This window comes from Protopterus annectens, chromosome 13.part0, assembly GCF_019279795.1.
Source record: "Protopterus annectens isolate FY-2018-M chromosome 13.part0, PAN1.0, whole genome shotgun sequence".
Classification (NCBI taxonomy): Eukaryota; Metazoa; Chordata; order Ceratodontiformes; family Protopteridae; genus Protopterus; species Protopterus annectens.
Window position 1 is genome coordinate 901,406,544 of NC_056747.1, and position 22,458 is coordinate 901,429,001.

The 22,458-nt window shown below is 42.1% G+C and overlaps 1 protein-coding gene across 1 annotated transcript in view; it reads left to right on the forward strand.

Moving 5' to 3' along the window:
* LOC122787760 (breast cancer type 1 susceptibility protein homolog) overlaps positions 1-22,458 on the forward strand; it is a gene marked incomplete in the record, with an annotated part of 959,769 nt that overhangs the window by 405,992 nt on the left and 531,319 nt on the right. Inside the window, 1 exon segment of the mRNA XM_044054657.1 lies at positions 9,552-9,754. Within this exon segment, the coding sequence (XP_043910592.1) occupies positions 9,552-9,754 (203 nt within the window).

Here is a 22,458-nt window from a genome sequence, read left to right on the forward strand (position 1 = left end):
CTAGTGCTGAGACTTTTGAATTGTTGTTGGCTCTGACCGAGTCTGTTCCAGAGCCACTTGAGTCTGTTATGCCCCCTTCGGTGATTCCTCCACCGAGCCATGCTGGTCTTTCGGAGCCGGAGTGTTTGGTAACTCTTGTGGAACCCTCAATTCCAGCTCCCCCTGTGCTTGTTTCACAGCCGAGTCCTGCTCCGACACTCTGTCTCGTCTGTGGTTTCTAGGAGCCGAAGCTCCCTGGTCAGCCTGACAGGGGTGCCTGGAACTGAAACTCTTCGGTTCCTAGCCTCCCTCTCTGCGCTTCGGCAAGTGTGAGTTCTGATCCTACATTTATTTCGGAGCCGATGGCTCTGGAACCAGTGGCATCCTCGGCACATTTGGATCTGAGGAGGTCTTTGGAGCTGGAGAGGTCTGCATTCGAGATGATGATGAGTGTGCTGTCCCGATCTTTATCTCCTACCAGGGGTACTGGCACACTTCCCCTCAGGGCACCTACTTCTATTTCTGCTCCTACTCCCTCCCTGGACAGTAGAGACCCACAGCCTAAGGAGACACCAGCTGGTGGCCCCCTTTCTTCCGAGACCTCTCCAGGATATTCTTCCGAAGAGCCCCCATGGAAGAGGACATGTAAGAGGAAGCATGTAGATCCCCAGGACGAGTCTCTGACCTACGACACTGACCTCGAGGAGTCAGAAGTATCCCCCAAGTCATCCTCTCATGTCTCCTTCGTAGACATCCTGGAAATCCTTAAGCAGAGTTGAGGCTGGCCCACTCTCACCCCTTCTAACGAGGAGTCAGTGTACCTGAAGGCTTTCGCGTCTCAATCTTCAGCCTCTTGGGTGTCTCCACCTTTTGCCGAACTGATGAGCTAGTTAGGCGGAAGGTGTGGGATACTCCTGATGCTGTGGATCCAGTCCCTAGGAGACCAAATAAGTATCTTTCTGCACCCAGAGAAAAGGAATTTTTATGAAAAGGTGTTCCCGTAGATGCCATGGTGGTGGCTGCGGCCACTAAGAAGGAGCTAGCGGGGACATCTTCTTCTGTTCATCCGCTGAGTAAGGAGTCTCGAATGATAAACAGATATGGGAAGCGTATCTTCTCTTTGGCAGCATTTACTCTTAGATCACTAATCTACCTTACACACTTCACGAGGCTTCAGAGAGATCTCCTTAAGGAGTTAGGAGATTCTCTACAAGGTACATGTACTGAGGGAATCCCTGACAAGGTGTCTGCCCAGTTGTCCACCTTGAACTCTATTGTCAACTCGTCCATGAGGCTTATTTTGTTTGCAGCCGATGGAGTGAGTAGTGCAGCGGGTTCAGGAATTTCCTTAAGATGTCATTCCTGGATGCGTTTGTGTAATTTTGCAGAACCGTTCAAGTCTACCTTTACCAACGCCTCCTTCGACGGTTCTTCCTTGTTTGGACCCAAGGTAAAGGACACTCTCACCCGGTGTGAGCAAGAATGGAAAACGCTCTCTGCCATGGGAGTACATTTTACTGTCCCTTCTATACCATACCCTAAGGGTCAGAGTGGTGGTAAAATTTGGTTCAAAAAGTCCCAGAGGTTTTTCTAAGATGGACAGCGTGACGACTCCTTCAGAGGCAGAGCAGGAGGAGGGAATGGTAGACGTTGCCCTCTAGGCAGGGGCGTACCGCAAAACCAAGGAGGCTGCGATTCGTTTCGGGGCTGGCCTTACCAGCGCTCCTGATGTGGGGCCCAACTGTGCTTCTCTGGAGCTGGTCAGGGGTCTCATTTCTTTGTATCCAGAAGCCTGGCTAACTATCACACAGGGCAAATGTGTACAAAGAATTATTACCAGAGGTTATGTCATACCCTTTTCTCATCCATCCTATATTCCCAAGGGAATCCCGGATGTTCCACCCAGTCACAGGGATCAGGCAACTGTGGAGGTCAACAAGTTGATAACAGAGTCATCCAAACCGTCCCAGCAGATCAAATAGGATCCAGAACTTACTCCAAATTCTTTTTAGTGCCAAAACCTACAGGGGACTGGAGGCCCATCTTGGACCTCAGCAGATTGAATGAGTCAGTAAAGGACAAGTTCCAGATGGTGACACTGCAGTCTATACTCCCTTTATTAGGGAAAGACATTTGGATGGGCTCAGTAGATGTCTACTACCACATAAAAATGTACAGGGCGTTGAGGAGTCATTTACACTTCTGGCTGGGAGCCAGTCATTACCAGTTTCATGCTCTGCCCATTTGGTCTCACCACAGCCCCAGGGTGTTCACCAAGTGTATGGCAATAGTGAGAGCTCACCTGAGACGTCGAGGATTACAGGTGTTTCCGCATCTGCATGACTGGCTCCTGACCGCCCCCACCAGGCATCCACTTCTTCAGACCAGGGACGCTACTATACAACTTTGTGCCCAGTTGGGGATTTATATAAATTGGGAAAAATCTGCATTATTGACCTCTCAATCTGTGAATTTTATGGGCGCAGAGTTAGACACAGTGAACATGTTGGCTCGTCTTCCTGTAGAAAGAGCACAGAATCTGGTTCTTCAAATTCAACGTAGTCTTCCCTTACGAAAGGTCAAGGCTAAGACTGTTCTGCAGCTTCTGGGGACCATGGCTTCCACCATTTTACTAGTAACGCTAGCCAGACTACACATGAGGTTTCTTTTGTGACTGCTGTTATCCCAGTGGTCCTTTCAGCACCTACTGTTATCTCATCACATACTGCTGACAGACTCTTGCAAGAAGGGCTTCATTTGGTGGACTCTACCCAATCAGTTATCCACAGGCAATTGATTTGCTCCTCACCAACCCGTTGCCACTGTGACCACAGATGCATCACGGGGGGTGCATTTTCTAGCCAGGACTGCCAAGTCACATGGCATGATCATGAGGTTCATCTGCATATCAACGTTCTAGAGATGAGGGCAGTGCTCCTGGCATTGCTAGCACTTCATGACCTTCTGCCTCTGGGGACGATTGCGATAGAATCAGACAACATGTCAGTAGTATGGTATATCAACAAACAGGGTGGAACCAGATCATACTCACTCTGTCCAGAGGCCATTTGAGTTTGGAAATGGGCGATATCTTCCCAGCGTTTTCTGTTGGCAACACCACATTCCAGGGACAACCAACGTGATAGCAGACAAGCTCAGCTGGGTAATCTTGATGCCTCACGAGTCGTCTCTGAAACAGGATATTGTGGAGCAGATTTTCCGAAGATGGGGACAGCCTTGCTGCAACCTCTTTGCCAGCCCGAACAATGCCAAATGCAGCAGCTATTCCTCCCTCATCCCCCCTCCGGGGGAGTCACCCATAGATGCACTTGTTCACGATTGGCCCTTGGGTCTCCTTTATGCTTTTCTTCCCTTTCACTCATATCCAAGGTTATTCAGAAAGCGAAACGACTGGGAAGCAATCTAATCCTCATTGCTCCTTACTGGCCTCATTAGGTTTGATTCCCCTTTCTCGGGCCTCTTCTTGATGACCCTTGGATTCTGGACTCATTACCAGATCTCTTGACTCGCATGTGAGGCTCACTTCATCCCACTTTACACACCCTCAATTTGACAGCTTATCTCCTCCAGTTCCATCTGTAGTCAGACTTCATGACATCTCACCCTCTGTGACTCGTATACTAACGTCCTCTCATAAACCCTCCACTAGGAGATTATATTCCAGTAAATGGAGGAGATTCTTTATCTGGGCTGAGAAAAGGAATGTCTACCCTTATACCACCTCCATCCCGGTGGGTTTGGAGTTCCTTTCTGAGCTTTTCCACCAGTGATCTGCAGCTGCCACTATCGGGGTTCAATTGGCAGCGATTTCTAATTTTCATTTAGGCATACAAGGCTCTCATCTAATGTCGCATAGGCTATGCAAAACCTTCCTCAAAGGCACCACTTTAAGACCCCCATTTCAAGAACCGGTTGCCTCATGGGATTTAAATTGTGTGCTATCCAAATTGACATCTTCACTCTTTGAGTCTTCTCATTCTTCGCCTCTGAAATTTTTGTCTTGGAAGACTTTGTTTTTGGCAGCTATCACATCTGCCAGATGGACTTCAGAGTTGCAAGCATTATCTGTAGAACCCCCTTATCTGATTTTTCACAAAGACAGAGTATCTCTTCTTACTAAGCCTGCCTTTGTCCCCATGGTCTGTTCCCATAACACTTTAAACCAGTCCATAGAACTTCGGGTTCTTTCCAAACCACTACAACGCAGCAGAATACAGGTTTCATCAGTTGGACGTCCATAGGCAATCACGGTTTTATTTGCACAGGACGAAGAAATTCAGGAAATCAGATCAGTTATTTATTTCCTTCTCCAAATCCAGGTCAGGTTTACCAGTTTCTAAAGTGACCCTCTCAAATTGGATTTCTAGCTGTATAGCTTACATTTACACCTCTGAGGGTAGACCCTTATCTTTCGAAATCAAGGCTCATTCTACTAGATCAGTCTTGCTCTGCAGCCATTCAGGCTAGGGTTCCACTTATTAATATTTGTGTAGCATGAACTTGGGCTACCCCTCAAACATTTATTACTCATTACAGATTGGATCTAACCTCCAGGGGTAGAGCATCCTTTATTTCCATGGTACTCAGGAGTATTTTTTCCTTGAGCCACCCAAGAATAAGGTGCTAGGGATGCTGTCCCATATGTAAGAATGAAGGCGAGATAGGACTACAGAACATAAAGAAGTTATGTACTCATAACGTTACATGTTTGTAGTCCATCTCGCCCTTCATTCTTACGAATCCACCCTCTTACCTCCATCCTGGAAGTACCTGGAGACAAAATATTTTTATTTTTGTCTGGAGACCTTTTAGTATTGACTTCTTTCTGTATATTTGTTATTTTTTCTCCTAATTAGCAGCAAACAAGATCTGGGGATTGTACTGGTGCACCATGGGATACCTACCTAGCCACGAGCCCATTAGATGTCTTCCATCTTGTAAATAGGCCAAGTCATAGCCAAAGATCAGCTCCGATCCCATATGTAGGAATGAAGGGTGAGATGGACTACAAACATGGAACGTTATGGTGAGTACATAACTTCTTTTTTATATATGTATGTCTAGAAATTTTATATATATGTGTGTGTGTGTATGTATATATATATATATATATATATATATATATATATATATATATATATATATATAAAAACACTTTTTAAGCTCGAAATCCTGAAATATCGAATTTCAGAATCTCAAGCCCATAAAGTGGAAAGTTCGGAACATCGCAACCCCAGAAGTACGAAATTCAAAATCTCGAATGTCTGAGATTTTGAATTTGCAGTTCTGGTGTTGCGCTGTGTTCATGGATTCAGTTAAGTGTTAATGTTTAAGGGTGTTGGGTAGGTGCTGTAGTGTGTGTTAGTGTGTTTTTACTGTGATGTGTTTGTGCGAGGGGAATGTAGTTTGTGTGGTGGTGTTTCATATGTAGTGCGACCTTGGAGTTAGAATATTTAAATAGTGAGGGTGTGCTGGGTGCAGGGGGCTTGATCCCCTGCATATAGTTAGGGGTAGGTGTGTGTGCTTGTTTAGTGGTGTGCGTGTATGTTGTATTGCTTTTTGACTGTGTCGAGAGGTGTGTGCGTCTGCGTTTGTATGTGTTGTGTAGTGCGTGCCATGTGTTTTCGAGGTTTTTTGGTTTCGGGAGTTTGGGTTTAGCGGTTTTGTGGTTTCGGGATATAAGGTTTCACGGTTTTGTGGTTTCGGGTATTTGGATTTTCCACTTTATGTGCTCGATTCTGAAATTCGAGATTTCAGGATTTCGAGCTTATAAAGTGAGTATATATATATATATATATATATATATATGTATATATATATATATATATATATATATATATATATATATATATATATATATATATATATATATATATATATATATATATATATATATATATATATATATATATATATATATATATATATATATATATATATATATATATATATATATATATATATATGGATCCTATTTGATCCAGCGAATTTATGTTTCATTGAAACAGAAATTTACGACCTCGCTTACGTGAAAGTGCATTTTTTTCAAAAATGCACTTCCGTGTAAAAATAGAAATAAATATAAAAAAAAAAAAAAAAAGACTTAAAAACATGCAGTTTGCATGTAACGTTAGTTGTACATCAACGTTTAGTGTTGATGTACAACTAAGCAAACTACTGCCAAGATCAAGGTACAGTGGGGATAATGGAATATTCCTTTCCCCACTGTATTGCGATTTCGGAGTGAGAATATTAAAGTTGGGGGGTGGGGGTTAGTGTGTTTTTGGTTTAGGTTTTTTGTTTGTTTTTTTATTTAAGTGCAGTTTCAAAAAAATGAGGCCGTGAAACGTAAATCCACTGGATCAAAGTAGATCCACTGGAGAAAATGTACTTGTATACAATTTCACAATTCCCACACGCTTCCTTTTAGTAAATATGTAATCACTGACAGACAAGTACAGTGCATTTTTTTTTTTCAGTCTTTAATTGTTTTTCTTAAGTCAGTTCAGCACTGAAGCAGCTCTTTTCACGTTTCTTGCTTTTCTCTTTTCCAACAATGTAGAATTCCTAAATTATTAATGTTTTATCACAAGAAATAGAAAAGAGAATTGCCAGAGTCTGCTGTGTCATCGTTTTGAAGGATGCTTTACAAACTAAACAGAAGCTCGCAGTATTTGGTCTAAGTATGGTATCTAACAGTCTTTGACACCATTTGTAGACTGAGATATAACTATGTGACTTGGCACTTGCCCAGCAACAGAAAAAGGTTTATAACAAGAGTGTTCTAGAAGTATGGTTACTTAACAGATGTTGAAAGTTGGTGCCTTTTATTACATATACTAGACTGATAGGGAAACTGGAAAGGTTAGAACGTGATCAAGACTGAGGAACTGGTTAGTTGCATGACTGAATGGCAGGACACAGGAAGTTTAATAAAAAGGTCACTGTCAGGAGTGTTATGTAAGTTATTAGTGGCTCTTGCTCCCACCCCTCGTAAAAATATGGTATTTACATCTTCCTTCACACTCATGTTACCTGACTGTACCTTATAAGCTTATGTTCCTTACAAAATAACCACTCTGTATGTGTAAAGCAACATCACTTATCTCTAAACAGTATTGTTTGAATGTTCCTAAAGTTTTGAGTTTTTTAAATATTTTGAGTATTGTTTGAATGTTTCCTGAAGTTTCGAACTCATATGTCTGTATCTTGTACAATTGTATTATTGTTATTATCATGCTATTGTTTGTACCTAGTTTGTTTTGTTTTTTGGAGCTTTTCTCCCCAGGACTCCATTGAAAACGGGTTCTTTTTGGCCCAATGGACTATCCTGGTAAACCAACTGCAAATAAATAATAAAATAAAATAAATAAATAGTGGAGTACCATGAGGATCTCTATTTTTTTTTTGGGGGGGGGGGGACTATGCTCTTTGGTATATTTGTCTTGGATATATATGAGGAAGTAAAGAACAGGATCAGCCTTTTTCCAAATGGCACAAAATAGATGCAGCAGTGGAGGTTGGAGGTAGAGGAAGAATCTATGGAAAGATTTGGAAAGCTGAATAAGTGAGCAGAAATGCAGCAGCTGAGGTTCCCTGCAAATATTTGTACAGTATTCCATTTCGGTAACAACTACTGTGATGTGAATTATCAGCTGGGATGTGGAACTGATTGCAACAGATTAGGAGAATGATCTGGAGGGTATGGATTACATCTAGATCTGACCACCCCGAGTAGAGTGCTAGTGCGTGTGTCCTTAGCAAGATAGATTTCAGAAGCAGAGAGAGAATACATTCGTTCTGCAGGGCTTTGGTTAAACCACACCTTGAGTATGGGGTGCAGTTCAGGAGACCATATAAACTGGAGGACATCAGACTGCTGAAAGTCATTCAGAATAAAATTATTGGAAAGATCCATAGTGTGGAACAAATGTGGTAAGGAGCTAGAGCTAATCTGACTTAAAACCAGAAGGGATAAGGTGGTACATGATACTGGTGCACAAGATCATGTCAGGAGGTCATTTTGAATTCAGTGGACAGAGGAAGAATGAAGAAAGGGGCACAGACAGCAGATTCTAGGCACTAAGTGCTCCCTCTATCCCTGAAAGTATTTTTTATTTCATAGAGATGGCCATGGACACATGGAATGGACTATTGGATTAGGTGATCAACTGGCATTACACAGAAATATTAAGAGGACAGGTGGAAAATGGATAAGGGTGAGCTGTAGATGGAAGGGGATATAGGATGTTAAGGTACGTAAAAGGGCAGATTTGACAGGCTTATTGTTTCCTGAAGCCATTAGTTTAATGTGATATAACGCAGTGTAATTCCAGTGATTCGTCCTAAAAAATAGACTGTTCTATTCCAGGAACTTTTCTTTACCCTGAAATGAGGCAGTCTTGACATTAGTATATGTAAGGCAGCAATGGGTTGGGGATTTGCTTTTGAGTTTTTATTTAAATAAGTGCTCATCATAGTTGATTTATATTTCTGTCATGGAGCCCACAAAATTAAGTTCTGTTTCTACACAGCTTGATAAGAGAAGGGACAGTGGAAACTGAAAGGTTGAACAGCTATAAAGGGTAGGACTGCCTGTGTGGGATGTGATTGAGATAAAGAGATGCTGTTCATGAGACAAGTTGGATGAAGTTTGAATGGTTGTACGTGTTTTGAAAGTCTGAAAGGAGATTCCTTCCATCAGTACAACAAATGCAGGGAACTGGAGTTGAAAGAATAAGATACTGCATTTTCTTATCTGTGTAGATGCATCTGTAAAGGGAGGAGGGAGTTTCTTCATCCACTTTCTAGGAGATTTTAATTTCTGAATCAGGGGGTCATTGTTTGTGTTTGGGACTGAGGATAAGTGAGTGGCTTTGGTTTCTTTAGAACCTAATCTGGTATGGATGTGGTGCAAAAATGAGTATTGGTGAAATGCAGGGGTGTGTTACTTTTGTTCATAATCTACATGTTCTCATTTTAACTGCATGGGTTTTTGCTGGAGGTCTGTTTTACTCCCTTTTTCTAAAGCCATGCCAGTACATTAGTGATCATCAGATTGTCTGTAGAGGTGGGGGGGGAGTTTGTGTGTATGCACACATGGGCACATCCTGTAATGGGACTGGCATCCCAACCAATATTATTTCCATCCCTTACACATACCTTCTAGGATACGTTCTGGGTCCCTGTGAACCTGGATAGGGTAGAGCAGGTATCAGAAAAATTAGAAAATTACTGATATTTGATGTTTAGTTTCATTTTGATTATTTGTAATCATCTCTTGGTTTGGGAGGGATATTTCTAACACAGACCAGTCTCTGTCATTAGAACATGTGAAACTAAGCAAAATCTACTGGGGAAAAGACTGAGCTTTCTACATTAATTTTTTAAATTGTAATAGATTGACCTGGTATTAATATAGTTTAATTTAAAAATATTACTAGGCTGTAATGTATGTCTTTGTTTTATTTTAAGAACAAGCCTGTGATTTCCTTGAGATACTGTTTAATGTGAAATAACTGGTTCTCGTGCTTCCATCTACTGTTGTTTAGCCCCCGTTCACCAACTCCTCCGTCTACTCCATCTTACTCTCAACTGAAAAGGGATAAAACACCAGAAAAAGTAAGAGCTGCTTTGAGCATTTTAGAAGAGCTTAAAGCAAATATCAAGTCCCAGGAAGATGGCGCATCGTGTCTTAGTATGATGCCGGATGGAGAAATATTGGAACAGTCCTGTCCATGGACTCACAAAACAGGTAAAGATTACAGCATTATTTAATTCAGTGCCGTATTTTTGTAAAATGCTGCCAAAGGTGTATGGTATTGTTATTTATATGCTAATAGTATATTCATCTGTCCTTTTATTACAGTTGTACTGTTTTGAGAACTGAAAGTATGTGTATTAAAATATTTATTCACAGTTGAATTATTTATATAAGCAGTAAGGTATTACAGTTACATAATTGCATGCTTGGAGTGAATCTGTCTTTGCTCATGCACCCTTGCAATATGTAGGTCTTAAAACGTTAGTATTATCCATAAGTACATCACCATTAATTCTTTTTGCATTATAGTTTTTTATATTAAATTTATGATTTGGGGTAAGTATTCAGTTGTGCATACTATGTAGTCAGGCGGCAGATTTTATATCTGCTGTGATATTTTCATGCATTTCTTTTTTTCCATTTACCTACTACTCCACTTTGGGTTTGCAGGGAGCCGGGAGCTATCCCAACACTCAGTGGCACAGATTGAGCAGCCTCTGCATTATTGATGCCTAAAACATGCTGTTTACCAGAATTCAGCACCAGGTGGTGGTGCTGCGGTAGCGTTGTCGCCTCACAGTAAGATGCTAGAGAGTCTTCTGCGTGGAGACATGCGTGAATGGGCGTACCTTCTTGAAGGTTGTACGTCAGTTCTGGTAACTCGGCACGTAAAACTCAACTACCAGTCATTAGCGGACCGGAGTTCCGCTGTGGCGTCCCCTAACTGGGAAAAGCTGAAAGACACAAACAAACAATTAAGGACCTTCCCTTGGCTTCATCAAGCCATTGATGGTAATTTCTGTTTATGCTGGGAAGCACACCTGTGCACATGGGAGGAATTTTGAACCCCACTGGTCATGCAGGTGGGCTTGTTAGCTTGGATTGGGTTTAGGCCAACTAGTAAACAGCCTTGAGCCCCACTATGAAGAATCAGGTCACTTTGAGGATGGGAATACCAGATAGCTCTCTGACCTGCATGCACTTAGGACCTGATATTAACTGTGGGGAAGCACCATACTTGATGAGGCAAAGCTCATGTCTTCAAGCCATTGGGAACAAGAGTGTTCCTTGTCTCTGTAGGCTAGCTGATGCAGTGAGGTGGTCAGAAGCAACATTCATGCCTGTTTAGATAACTTTGCCCTCTGGGCAGCTCATGCCCCAGGGGGATTGAAGAGACCCTTCTCTCCCTGTGGAAAAATAAGCTCAGGAGCCATTGGGTTGGGGAGTTCAGTGGTTGACAGGCAAGGAGGCAAAAATAATATTAAAGGGGAAAAAAACCTCCAAGATAGGGTGGCATAACATACACTTAGAACCAGATTTGTTGTTTGTGCTTAACAAGTTTTGCCAGCAACTTGTTCATGATATAGTGTGATTAGCAACATTTCTGTAGATGTTCAGGCACTTTACTTAGATAATTATAGACATTACCCTACTATCTGGCAATCCCGGGGAAAACACCGATTTAGCAATGTAAATTAATGGAATGTACTCATTCACTTTCTGCAGCTTGAATGAATGTAGCCATGTACATCAGTCAACACCACCTGTCGATATAACAAATGGTGGAGTGCAGCAGTAATGAAAGATACCATGTGTGTCTATGTGTGTGAAGTAAGTGTTCTGTTGTGATTGCAGTCAGACTCTAGTCATGGCTGTAAAGGATCCTTGAACAAGCTCACTTACCCAGTTTATGGCCCCAGGAATAAAGCAAAGACCGTTCGGAATGAAAGAGTTGTGAATGTTAAGAGTTGTGAATGTTAAGCCTGAATAGCTTTATGACCTTAGTGTGTGTAAAATAACAGAGCTGCTGGTACCCTTGCTGCGTTTTCCTTAACAAAATAATTTCAGATGTGATAGATGCATTGATGTAATAGCAATGTAAACACTGCTTAGTAATGGTAGAAAAGTATCATAGGTCGATCCTCCTTCATTTTATTAGATTAATAAGGATAGTTGTAGAAAAAGGCTACTTGTTTCTCATATTATTGATTTTACTAGGGAGCTAAAAATACTTTGCAAACAACTGAAACTCCCATCTAAAAATGTTTTCTGGTTAAATAATGAGCCTAATGGTTTTCACTGGCATGAACCTTAGCTCCTTTGGGGATTTTTTGTATAAATATGTGTATGCACATGTGTCAAATTTTGTTATCCTACAGATTTTTTTTTTTTTTGAGGTGAATGAAGTTTAGACTAATCCAGTTCACTTCCAGAGGTGCAATTTGCAAATCACTTTTTCCATTTAAAGTCACCAGTTATATGTGTTTTCTTTGCACACTGGCAGTGATCCATTCTACACCTGTGTGAACATGGAAGTAAAGTATTCAAGTAAGGAGAGTGAGGCTTGCATTCAGGGACTTTAGATTATTCATTTAGAATGAAAGCAGAGCTAAATATTTTTTCGTTTGAAAATTCTCCGTAGAAACGTCTGTGACTTTTTTTTTTTTACAATGATTTACGTATGTGTTGACTGTGGGTTTTACCATTGCATTTGCTTATCAGGGGCCAGAATCTTCCGTATTATACATGCACTCAGGTTATTAGACCACGCAAGTACAGGTATAACTCCAAAATTTTTCATGCTTATATGACTTAAGATGTAGCTCCTTAAATTATATGAGGAAAGGCGTGATGGAGCTCTTGAGGGAAGCTTAAAAAGCGACAGCACTCCTGCTGAGAATTGCTCATCCATGGAGAAATAACTTTTAAACTCCTACTGCCAAAAGATAAATTAGACCTATCTATACATACATTGATAGAGGCAGTACTTTCCCACCTGAAAGAGGGTGATCTTAGAAGCTGCAGTTTGCTCCTCACATATTCCATCAAAGTTAGGTAAAGAGCTGTAGCATTAAAAAGGCTACTTAATATTGCAAGAAACCATCTTCAGTGATCTTTGCTGGCACAACAAACTCTACAGTAAATAAATCAACACACTGGGATTGTACCAGAGTTAAACTGAAACAGGAAAAAATAATCGCAACATTTAAAAAAAATAAAAACACTTCCGATGACAGAATGTTTAGGTAAGAGCTTCTTGGTGAACTCTAGAACTTACATTTCTGATGAGATATACAGAAAACAAGACTGTAATGGTACTTGGGTCCAAGAAAAAAATTCTCTTGCCCCCCCCTCTCCCAACCCAACTAGGGGTGATAAAATCCTTGACTTTGTCCATTCCAATATGGGACAGCTTTGCTCTGATTTCCACTTCCTCCCTGGTCATATTGGACCACATATTAGTCACATTCACCATAAGACTGAAGCCAGAAGCATTTTCCAATACCGCGGTATTCAGAAGTTATACTAAAGCAAGTTTACTAAAAGTGAGTAATGACCTGACTAAATTAAAAATCTCCATCCAACCTGAGGACCTAACTTTAGTGCCAAATTTTATACATGTGTAAATAGCATCATAGATGCATTTGTCTCCCACCGTAGTAAATACAATGCCAAACTGAAGAGTAAATCTCTGTAGTGGAACCCAGGTATAAGTAGACTGTATAGTAAAAGAAAAAAAATCTCCCTGTATGCACGAATAAATTTAGCTCTCAAGATGCTTAAAAAAAAAGTTGCTAAATTTAACAAGGAATTCTGGACCCTGATTAAATTAACCAAAGGCAGATAGGAGGTTAAAAACAGCCACCCAAGAAAAAAATGACCGTCGGGCAATGTCAGTGATGCAACAGGTAGCATGCTTGCCTTTGGTGCAGAAGGCTGTGGGCTCTGTTCCTTTGTCATGTAGATGGACTGCTGACACTGCAGTACAGCATAAGGGGTTGCTGTACTTCTGAATATGGCATCCTTCTTATGAGACGTTAAACAGAGGTCCCATCTGCTTGAGTTGGTGGTAGCTCAGGTAAATGTAAAAGATCCGATGACACCTATCAGAAAGAATAAGGGAAGTTCCATGATGCCATGGCCAAATTTCCCCTAGTAGGGTAAATACCACGTCAGCCTCCAAACAGGCTTCATGCCGGATGAATGGAGGGCAGCACTAGTCATCTCCCTGTGCAGAGGTGGTGGGGCATAAATGGGCCCTGGTAATTATAGGCCCATAAGCCTGATTAGCCTTATCCATGTGGCTGTGCAAAGGATTCGTTTGTAAATAATAATTATGAACATAGGCAACCTATAAACTGTCAAACCAAGCCAGTTCAGATTCTTTAAGGGCAAATCATTCCTGCTTTAGCTTGTTGACAATTTTAAGTTTACTGAAGCAGTGGATGAGTGCAAATCAGTGCACTGTGCATATCTAGTAGACCCTACAAAGGTGTTCAACACCATCCCATATTCTGGCATTATAGACCATCTCCCAGTTAAATGTGAATTCCTCTGTAGGTTGCTGGATAGATTAGCTCACAAATAGAATCCTGGAAATTATGGTGGGTGGCTCTACATCCTCCAAAAGGTCTGTCACTATCAGTGCCTGGGGTCACTTCTCTCTGGTGTTTCATTCTCATTAATTGAAGCAAAGTTTTTAGCGTTTATGGCTGACCAGTTTTCAGTTGACTGCAATCTCAGTGCCAACATAAACTCAGAGGTCACAGAGATCTTCCAAGAGGGCCTTTCCCAAAGAAATAATTGGTGTCAAAAGCATGGACTTAAACTAAATGCCAAAAAATGCATAATAGTATCCTTCAACAAGCATGACTTCCCTTAAACTATCACATTGACAATACACCCATGACAGTTGATCCCATACTCAGTAATCTGCGAATCTGTCAACAATGAACTATCCTTTGATCACCATGTATCCACTATTGTAAAGAAGTCCTTTTTCATAGCACGGCTTACATCTAAATGTATGGCGTCCAGGTCTAGGGATAAAATCATTCCACTGTACTTGACTCTCTTTAGGATGATTATTGAATATAATGCCCCTTTTGCATGCATCTGGCCCAACACTTGTCACATCTGGAACTACAAGTGTACTTTCTCCCTTAAACAATTAAAAAAAAAAAAAAAGACATAAGTCATAAAAACTGTGCAGACCATCTGAGGACTATTATCCCTCTTCTCAATATCATACAAACTACTAAGAGGTGACCTCTGCCTTGCATATAGAGCCTGAGCAGACCCCATCTTGTCAGACCTATTATACATTTGCAAGTCCAGTGATAGCATAAACACACCTGATCTAGGGATCTTGATCTCTTTTGCAACATAAACAGGACATGTCAGAAAAATAGTTCTGTATCAGAGAATATCACATCTGCGGAACTGTCTTCTACTACACATAATGCAGAGTACTTCTCCTACTCTATATTCAGACATAATTTGGACGACTGGATGCAAAATGATAAATTCACTCCTGGTTTAGCACCCATGTCCCTGAAAAGTAAGTTGTGCAAAACAATGGTGAGACCAGTATTTGGCAGAACAGTTGAGGAAGCTAGAGGTGAAGGAGATGAAAGTGCCTGAGATGTGTGATGAGATTCCCACTATGGGGCAGATGAAGTGCACCTTAGTCTATTCCGTTACTGTAGTTCATTGTGGCCTAACCTATTGCTGCTGCCAAAAAGCCAAAATTCAGGTTGAGTGGTGTCAGGGAGGTAAGAGTGAAGCCCAAGTAGCTTCAGTTGCAGAGGAGGTCTAAGAGAACAGATCATGGTGGTATGGGGTCATGTGCTATTAAGCAGAAGGGTATGGGGACATGTGCTATTAAGCAGAAGACAATCTGATGATGATTTGGGACAGACAGGAAGAAGACAAGAGGAAGTGGAGGGTGTTCAGAAAAGAGATGGAAAAATTGTCAGCGAAGACCTGCGACAGTTGGGCACGACTGTTGAAGGTAGGAGAGAGGCATTGAATTGAGAGATAACAGTTGATGTGACACCCTGACTCCATGTAGAAAATACAGGGAAAAGAGGGTTGTTGATGATGATGACTCCTGCAAGAATACCACATGCGTTCTTTCATGCTTAATGACATTTGATCCACCTATATAACATGTATCCAATGTTCAGCCCTCGAACATTCTATGTAAAATATTTAATCCATGTAAGCCCCTCAAGTCACATGGCTCACTTGAAGTGATACCAAGGATAAATGATGCTGCACCATGTAGGATGAGAAGGGAATATACTGAAATAGAAAAGATTGGTGTAAATAGGCAAGCCTGAGAAGCCTGGAGTTGTTAAGCTGTAAGTAGCTTATGTGGCTACTAAAGTCTGTGTTGTTTTAAAAATACTGTAGACTGCTCAACAGGCTGCTACACCATACATGCAACCAAGACAACACAGTTATGTAACCTTGAATTGTATAAGAAACGAAACATCATTATCAGCATATGGACTCAGACACTGACTGATAGTCAGTTTCAGTTGTACACTATTCTAAACATATCAGATTTCATTCTGTCCATTGGTTATTGCTACAGCTTCCTTGTGTGATGATATGGGCAAGTGCCAACATAGCCAGCTGGAGTTTTGTAAAGAATGCTTTGTCCTTTGAATATCAAACTGATTTGTGCAAGATGCTTGTGTTACAAAATGTACTAGAACCGTATGTCATTTGTATATCAAACTGATACAGATGCTTGGGATGAAAAGTTTGGGATGAAAATGTATTTGTGAGGTTTGCTTGTGTTAAAATGTATCAACAGTGCACCCTGCTGAAATGAAATGAAATGTACGATTATTATTGCAACTGAATTAAATGTACCAGCTAGCTAACTTTATGAAAAATAAGGGAAATGTAAATGAACTGTTAAACCATTAAAATGGTATCCCACAGTGCTGAATAGGACCGGAGATGCTAGGCCTGGGAAAAAGCCTTTATTAGCTCAGTAAAAAGAGTGGAAGCCCCAGGCACTGCCATAAACATTTAGATGTGTATTGTAGCCATCTATGCTAAATTCCTGTCTCAGCTTCAAAGAGGAATACTGCAATAACTTAGGTAACCAGATGAGGTCATTCTGCCAGCCCTCTTGGAAATTATATTTTAGATATTACAAAGAGAAATCTCAGTATTGAGTATTCTGTTTGGGGCCTGACTAGAAAGATTGCTCACGTATATCATCTTGCCTTGCTCATGTAAGTTATTAGTGAACAGTAAATTCTGTTAGATTCAGTCTGGAATATAGTGAAGCTAAGTTTAGAGAGTGTTTTGCTTTATTTGTATGAGTCTGTCCATCAATGTTAATTCCAATATTTTCTGTGATTTGAACTCTGTGGTTTACTCTAAATCTATATTCAATATGTTCATGTTCTTTGATTATTTATTATTAAATATATTTAAAACTTTTATTGTGGTTGGTTCTTGTAGAAAGGATCTAATCTTTGAGAGTAATTATATTTATTTGGTGACGCTGTGTGGGCTACTCCAGAAGGCCTAGCTATCTTGGTCATCTACTATCATTAGTACTAATATTAACTTCACTTAGCATAATTGGATACCCTTTTACGAGCCTTATAGTAACTGACTGGTGGCAGTGAAAAAGAAGTTATGTCTTACCATAACATTCCATCAGTATTGTTGATCCTCGTTCAGTCATTACGTATGGGTATCAGTTCCGATCTTGGAACCGAGCCGGCCATTTTCCAAGCTTGCATCAGCTTCAAACTCTCGAGCTAAACTCTTACCCACAATCCCCCTCTCCCTGTTAACTCATTGAGTTTGCAAGTCAAAAGAAGGTAGAGGCTATCTCTGGTCAAATAACCTAAGAGAACCGGATGATGAGATCCACTAGAAACCACAGGAGGGAGGGTCATAATGACTGAACGAGGATCAACAATACAGATGGAACGTTATGGTAAGACATAACTTCTTTATCTGATATTGTTAATCCTCGTTCATTCCTTACGTATGGGACAGAGTCCCCAGCTACCTCTATTCCTGGGAGGCTCTCATGGAAGGATATTCCTGAGCACCATAGAACCGAAAGATGCTCTTCCCCTGGAGGCCAAATCCAATTTGTAATGATTGATGAAGGCATGAGGAGTAGCCCAAGTTGCAGCTGCACATATGTCATGTAAAGAAGCTCTGGCATGGAAGGCAGCAGAAGTTGCCACCGACCTTGTTGAATGAGCTTTCATGGTAGTAGGCAACGAGATATTACGTTGTGTGTAAATAAAGGTCACACAGTCCTTCAACCATCTAGCTAATGTGACCTTAGCAACAGCCGATCCTAATCTAGGTCCAGAAAAGGCCAAAAATAACTGGTTAGATTTACGAAAGGGTTTAGTCCTGTTTAGGTAAAAACAGATTTGCCTGTGTATATCAAGGGTATGTAGGCAATACTCTCCTCTGTTTGAATGGTTAGGAAAGAAAACTGGCAATTCAGTGGCTTGATTAATGGACATTTCAGAGATCACTTTAGGCAGAAATGACTGATAAGTCCTCAGAGACTCTCTATCTCTATGAAAAATCAAGTATGGACATTTGATACATAAAGCTTGAAGTTCAGAAATATGTCTGGCAGAAGTAATAGCGACCAAAAACAAGGTTTTCCATACAAATACTTGAGGTCGCAAGAAGAGGCTGGTTCAAAGGGTGCCATTGTCAGAGCTTGTAGAACTAATGATAAATCCCATGGTTGAATAGGTTCTCTAAAAGGTGGCTTTAGATGATTCGCACCTTTTATGAAAGTCTTGCACAATTTATGGGACATGAGAGGAATCTTGGACACCATCATGAAAATTACAAATTGCAGCCAAATGAACTCTAATGGTAGAGGCCGATAGACCCGATTGAAACAGGTTGGCCAGATAGTCTAGCATTATCGACACTGGTGTTGAAAAGGGGTCTACTTGTTTATCTTTCAGCCAACAGGTAAATCTTTTCCACTTGCTCAGATAAGTAATTCTAGTGGAGGACTTATGAGAAGCAATGAGAATATGACGTACTGGTAAAGAAAGGTCATTCTGCCTGGCAATCCAGGGAATTGGAGTAGCCAAGCCATTAGCTTCAGGCTGTTCAGGTTGGGATGAATCAGGTTATCTGGGTGTGAGATCAACTCCAGGACTGGATGGAGGATCCATGGTTGATCTAGTAGGTGAGGCCAAAGGAATGGGAACCAAATTTGTCGTGGCCAATATGGTGTTATGAGGATTACCTTGCTCTTCATCCACCGGGCTTTCTTCACAAACTGGGAATGAGAGGAAAGGGCGGAAATGCGTAGAGAAGACCCGAGGGCCAATCATGGACTTAGAGTGTCCCTGGGTGGCTGTCCCGGAGGGGGAATCAGGGTGAAGTAGTTGCTGCATTTGTAGTTGGTTGGGGATGCAAAGAGGTCGCAGCAAGGACGGCCCCAGCGGTGGAAGATCTCCTCTGCTATCAAGGGATTCAGGGACCACTCGTGAGGTTGCATAATGCACCTGCAGAGTCTGTCTGCTATCACGTTGGAACTCCCGGGAATGTGCGTTGCTAGAAGAAAACTGTTGGTAGCCATCGCCCATTGCCATATCCTCATGGCCTCTCGACAAAGAGGGTAAGATTTGGTTCCACCTTGCTTGTTGATGTACCAGACCACCGCCATGTTGTCTGATTGAATCGCAATTGTCCCAGATGGCAGCAGGGGATGGAATGCTTGCAATGCCAGAAGCACCGCCCTCAGCTCTAGAACGTTTATATGCAAATGGGCTTCGGTTGAGACTAAGTGCCTTGGACTGTCTGGCCTGACGTAGCGCCCCCTCACGCCATCAGGGAGGTGTCCGTGGACACTGTGGCCTTGGGTTGCTGGGGGGGAAAAGGGCGAGACCATTGAGAGAGATTGTGTCTCATCCACCAATTTAAATATTGTTTGCACGTGTGGGTTACTCGAATCATTACTGAAAGAGGATGCTGAAAAGGATACTATTGGGTGAGCAGTAGCCATTGTAGAAGCCTCATGTGAAACCTGGCCAGGGGAACAATGGTGATGGAGGCTGCCATGGAACCCAACAACTATAGAACCGAGTGAGCCGTGGATTTTTCCTTTGAAAGGATTGGAATTAGTTGTTGCTTTATCCTTAAAATTCTGTGCTCTGGAATAGCAGCTCTGCAGTTCTTTGTGTCCAAGATAACACCAATGAATTCTGTCGACTGAGATGGGGTGAGATTGGATTTCTGCCAGTTTATGGTTATGCCCAGCCTTTGAGCAGCGAGGAGAGAGTATGCCATGGCTTTTTCCAGTAGATGTCTGGTGGGGGCGGAAATGAGCCAGTCTAGGTACGGGAACACATGGAGTCCTTGAAGTCACAAGTGAGCTGTGACAACTGCCATGCACTTTGTGAACACTCTGGGGGCTTTAGAGAGTCTGAAGAGCAGTACTCTGAACTGGTAGTGACTTTCTCCCGCACGGAAGCGCAGAAATCTTCTTGATGGCCTGTCCACCTTTGTGGTAGTACGCATCTTGAAGAGCTATCGAGCACATCCAATCGTCTTTTTCCAGTAGCGGGAGGATAGCCTGTATAGTGACCATCCAGAATTTTTGTATTCTCACAAACTTGTTCAATACACTGAGATCCAAAATTGGTCTCCAGTCCCCGGTTTTCTTTGGCACCAAAAATATTCTTGAGTAGAATCCGGATCCTATCTGGTCTGGAGGGACTATTTGGATAACTCTTTTTCTTAGCAGCTTTTCTATCTCTAGTGCTGCTTCTTCACTTTGACTGGGTGGAACGTCGGGAAGATTTTTTGAAGGCTGCCAGTCACCTCTCTGTTTCAGGATTTCAAGGATATCGCCAAAGGACACCTCAGAGGGTGACCGAGGGGATCCTAACCCCTCATCGAAATCTGTGTCTTCGGTGAGAGACTCCTCTGTGGAGTCCATGTGCTTCCTCTTGCACAAACTTTTCCGGTGGACCTCCTCAGCGGGAGAAGCTGGGGAAGTCCATGGAAAAAGGGATTCCTGAGGGAATATGTCCTGAGGCCCTTGCACCCGGTGTTCGCTAGGTGCGAGTTGTGAAACCAGTGTACCAGAGGTGGGTGGAGGTATAGACAGATCGGTATCACCAGCAGCGAAAGCCTTCTCCTTCAGTTGGAAGTCCGGTCCACTCTGAGAGGATTGTATGTCAAGGACAGGGGGCACTGCTCTCCTAAGTGGCTCTGCCTGCCCACTCGGAGTCCCTGGATGGCTGTGGAGCATCAAGCTATGCGTATCACAGCTGACATCCTGGGTAGTAGCAAAACTTTCCTGCCACAAAGGCAACTGTGGTTCCTTAGTGAGATCCATAAAGGAAACTGCAGAAGGGTAAGACTGTACTATATCCATGGACTTCAAAGGCAATGAAGAAGGAGAATAAAAAGGTGTCTTTGGAGAAGGATGATCGCTTCCCAAGGAAAAATAGTTCCTGGGGGCTGGACCAGGCTTTCTTGGCCAGAGGTATTCCACAAGACACAACACATCATGTTCAGAAAGACTTCTAGTGGACCTCACAGAGACTGAGTGAGAAACAGTCCTGTTCCCAAAAGAGGTAGACTCTGTGCCCATCTTATCTGATCGCACCGAGGGCAATGGTGCCGAGAAAGACTGAACTACTGTAGTCTGCACCGAAGAAGTAATCGGTGCCGATGTGATTGTCTGCACCGACGCAGGGATCGGTGCTGAAGTGATTGTTGGTGCCGAAACTGGAACTGACAAAATTGTAGTCCGTAAGCAAGGCCTTGGTTCTGAGGAAGATCTCTGAGCCAACGCAGTCAAGGTCTGCGCCGACTGAACGGTCGGTGCCGATACAGTGGTAAAGGTCTGAACCGAGGAGCCCCTCGGTACAGATATGTAGAAGGCTGCAGGAGAGGATGGAGCCGAAATCACTAATGGGGCCGAAGGCCTCTGTGCCGAAGGTCTGGGCACCGGAAGTACTGGGGCTGACTGCAAGAGCTCCGGAGTCAAAATTTTAGCCTTTTTAGATTTTGGTTGGTGAGAGTCCCCAGCCAGGGATGAAGGTAAGGATTTAGCCTTAGTAGGAACAGCCATTTTTTTATGGGCTTTGGGAGGGGTTAAGACCTCTGGCCCAGAAATAGCCTCTGAAAAGGGAGATTTTAGAAGTCCCTTCAGTAACGGTTTATTTTTCCTTTCTAACAAAGTTCTATTAGAAAAGTTTCCACATATATTACAAGTTGGTTCAACAGATAAATGGGAAGCTCCCAAACAAACACATAAAGAGTGTGCATCAGAAGTAGGCAGTTTGTGTCCACAATCAGAACACCGCTTAAACCCTGGACTACCCTTTTTATCTGCCATATTAACAAATAGAAAAGTACCAACAATGGTACAAGAGAGTACCCAAAGGTATGAAAAAGAAAGGGAAAGGGATTACCAACGATGGTCAGGAGAAATTGCCTCACAGTAAAAAGAGTAAGTAAAGGACAGAGAAAAACCTGAGGAAATATGAACGCTAGAATGCGATAGGGCAAGAGACAATAAAAAATTAACTTTTCTGACAGAAAAGTAATTTGTAAAGCAATTAAACAACAATTGACTGTACTTAGCTCAAGAGAAGTAGCTTGACACCACTGGATGGCAATGCGGCAAACGAAATCTGAGGCAACAGGGAGAAGGGAGATTGTGGGTAAGAGTTTAGCTCAAGAATTTGAAGCTGACGCGAGCTTGGAAAATGGCCGGCTCTGTTCCGAGGTCGGAACTGATACCCATACGTTAGGAATGAACGAGGATTAGCAATATCAGATTCTACCTTATAGTCTGGGCAAGGTTGGTAGAGCAGGTAATCTGCGCTAGTCTGCCCCAGGTGTGTGTGTATTAATTAAACCTT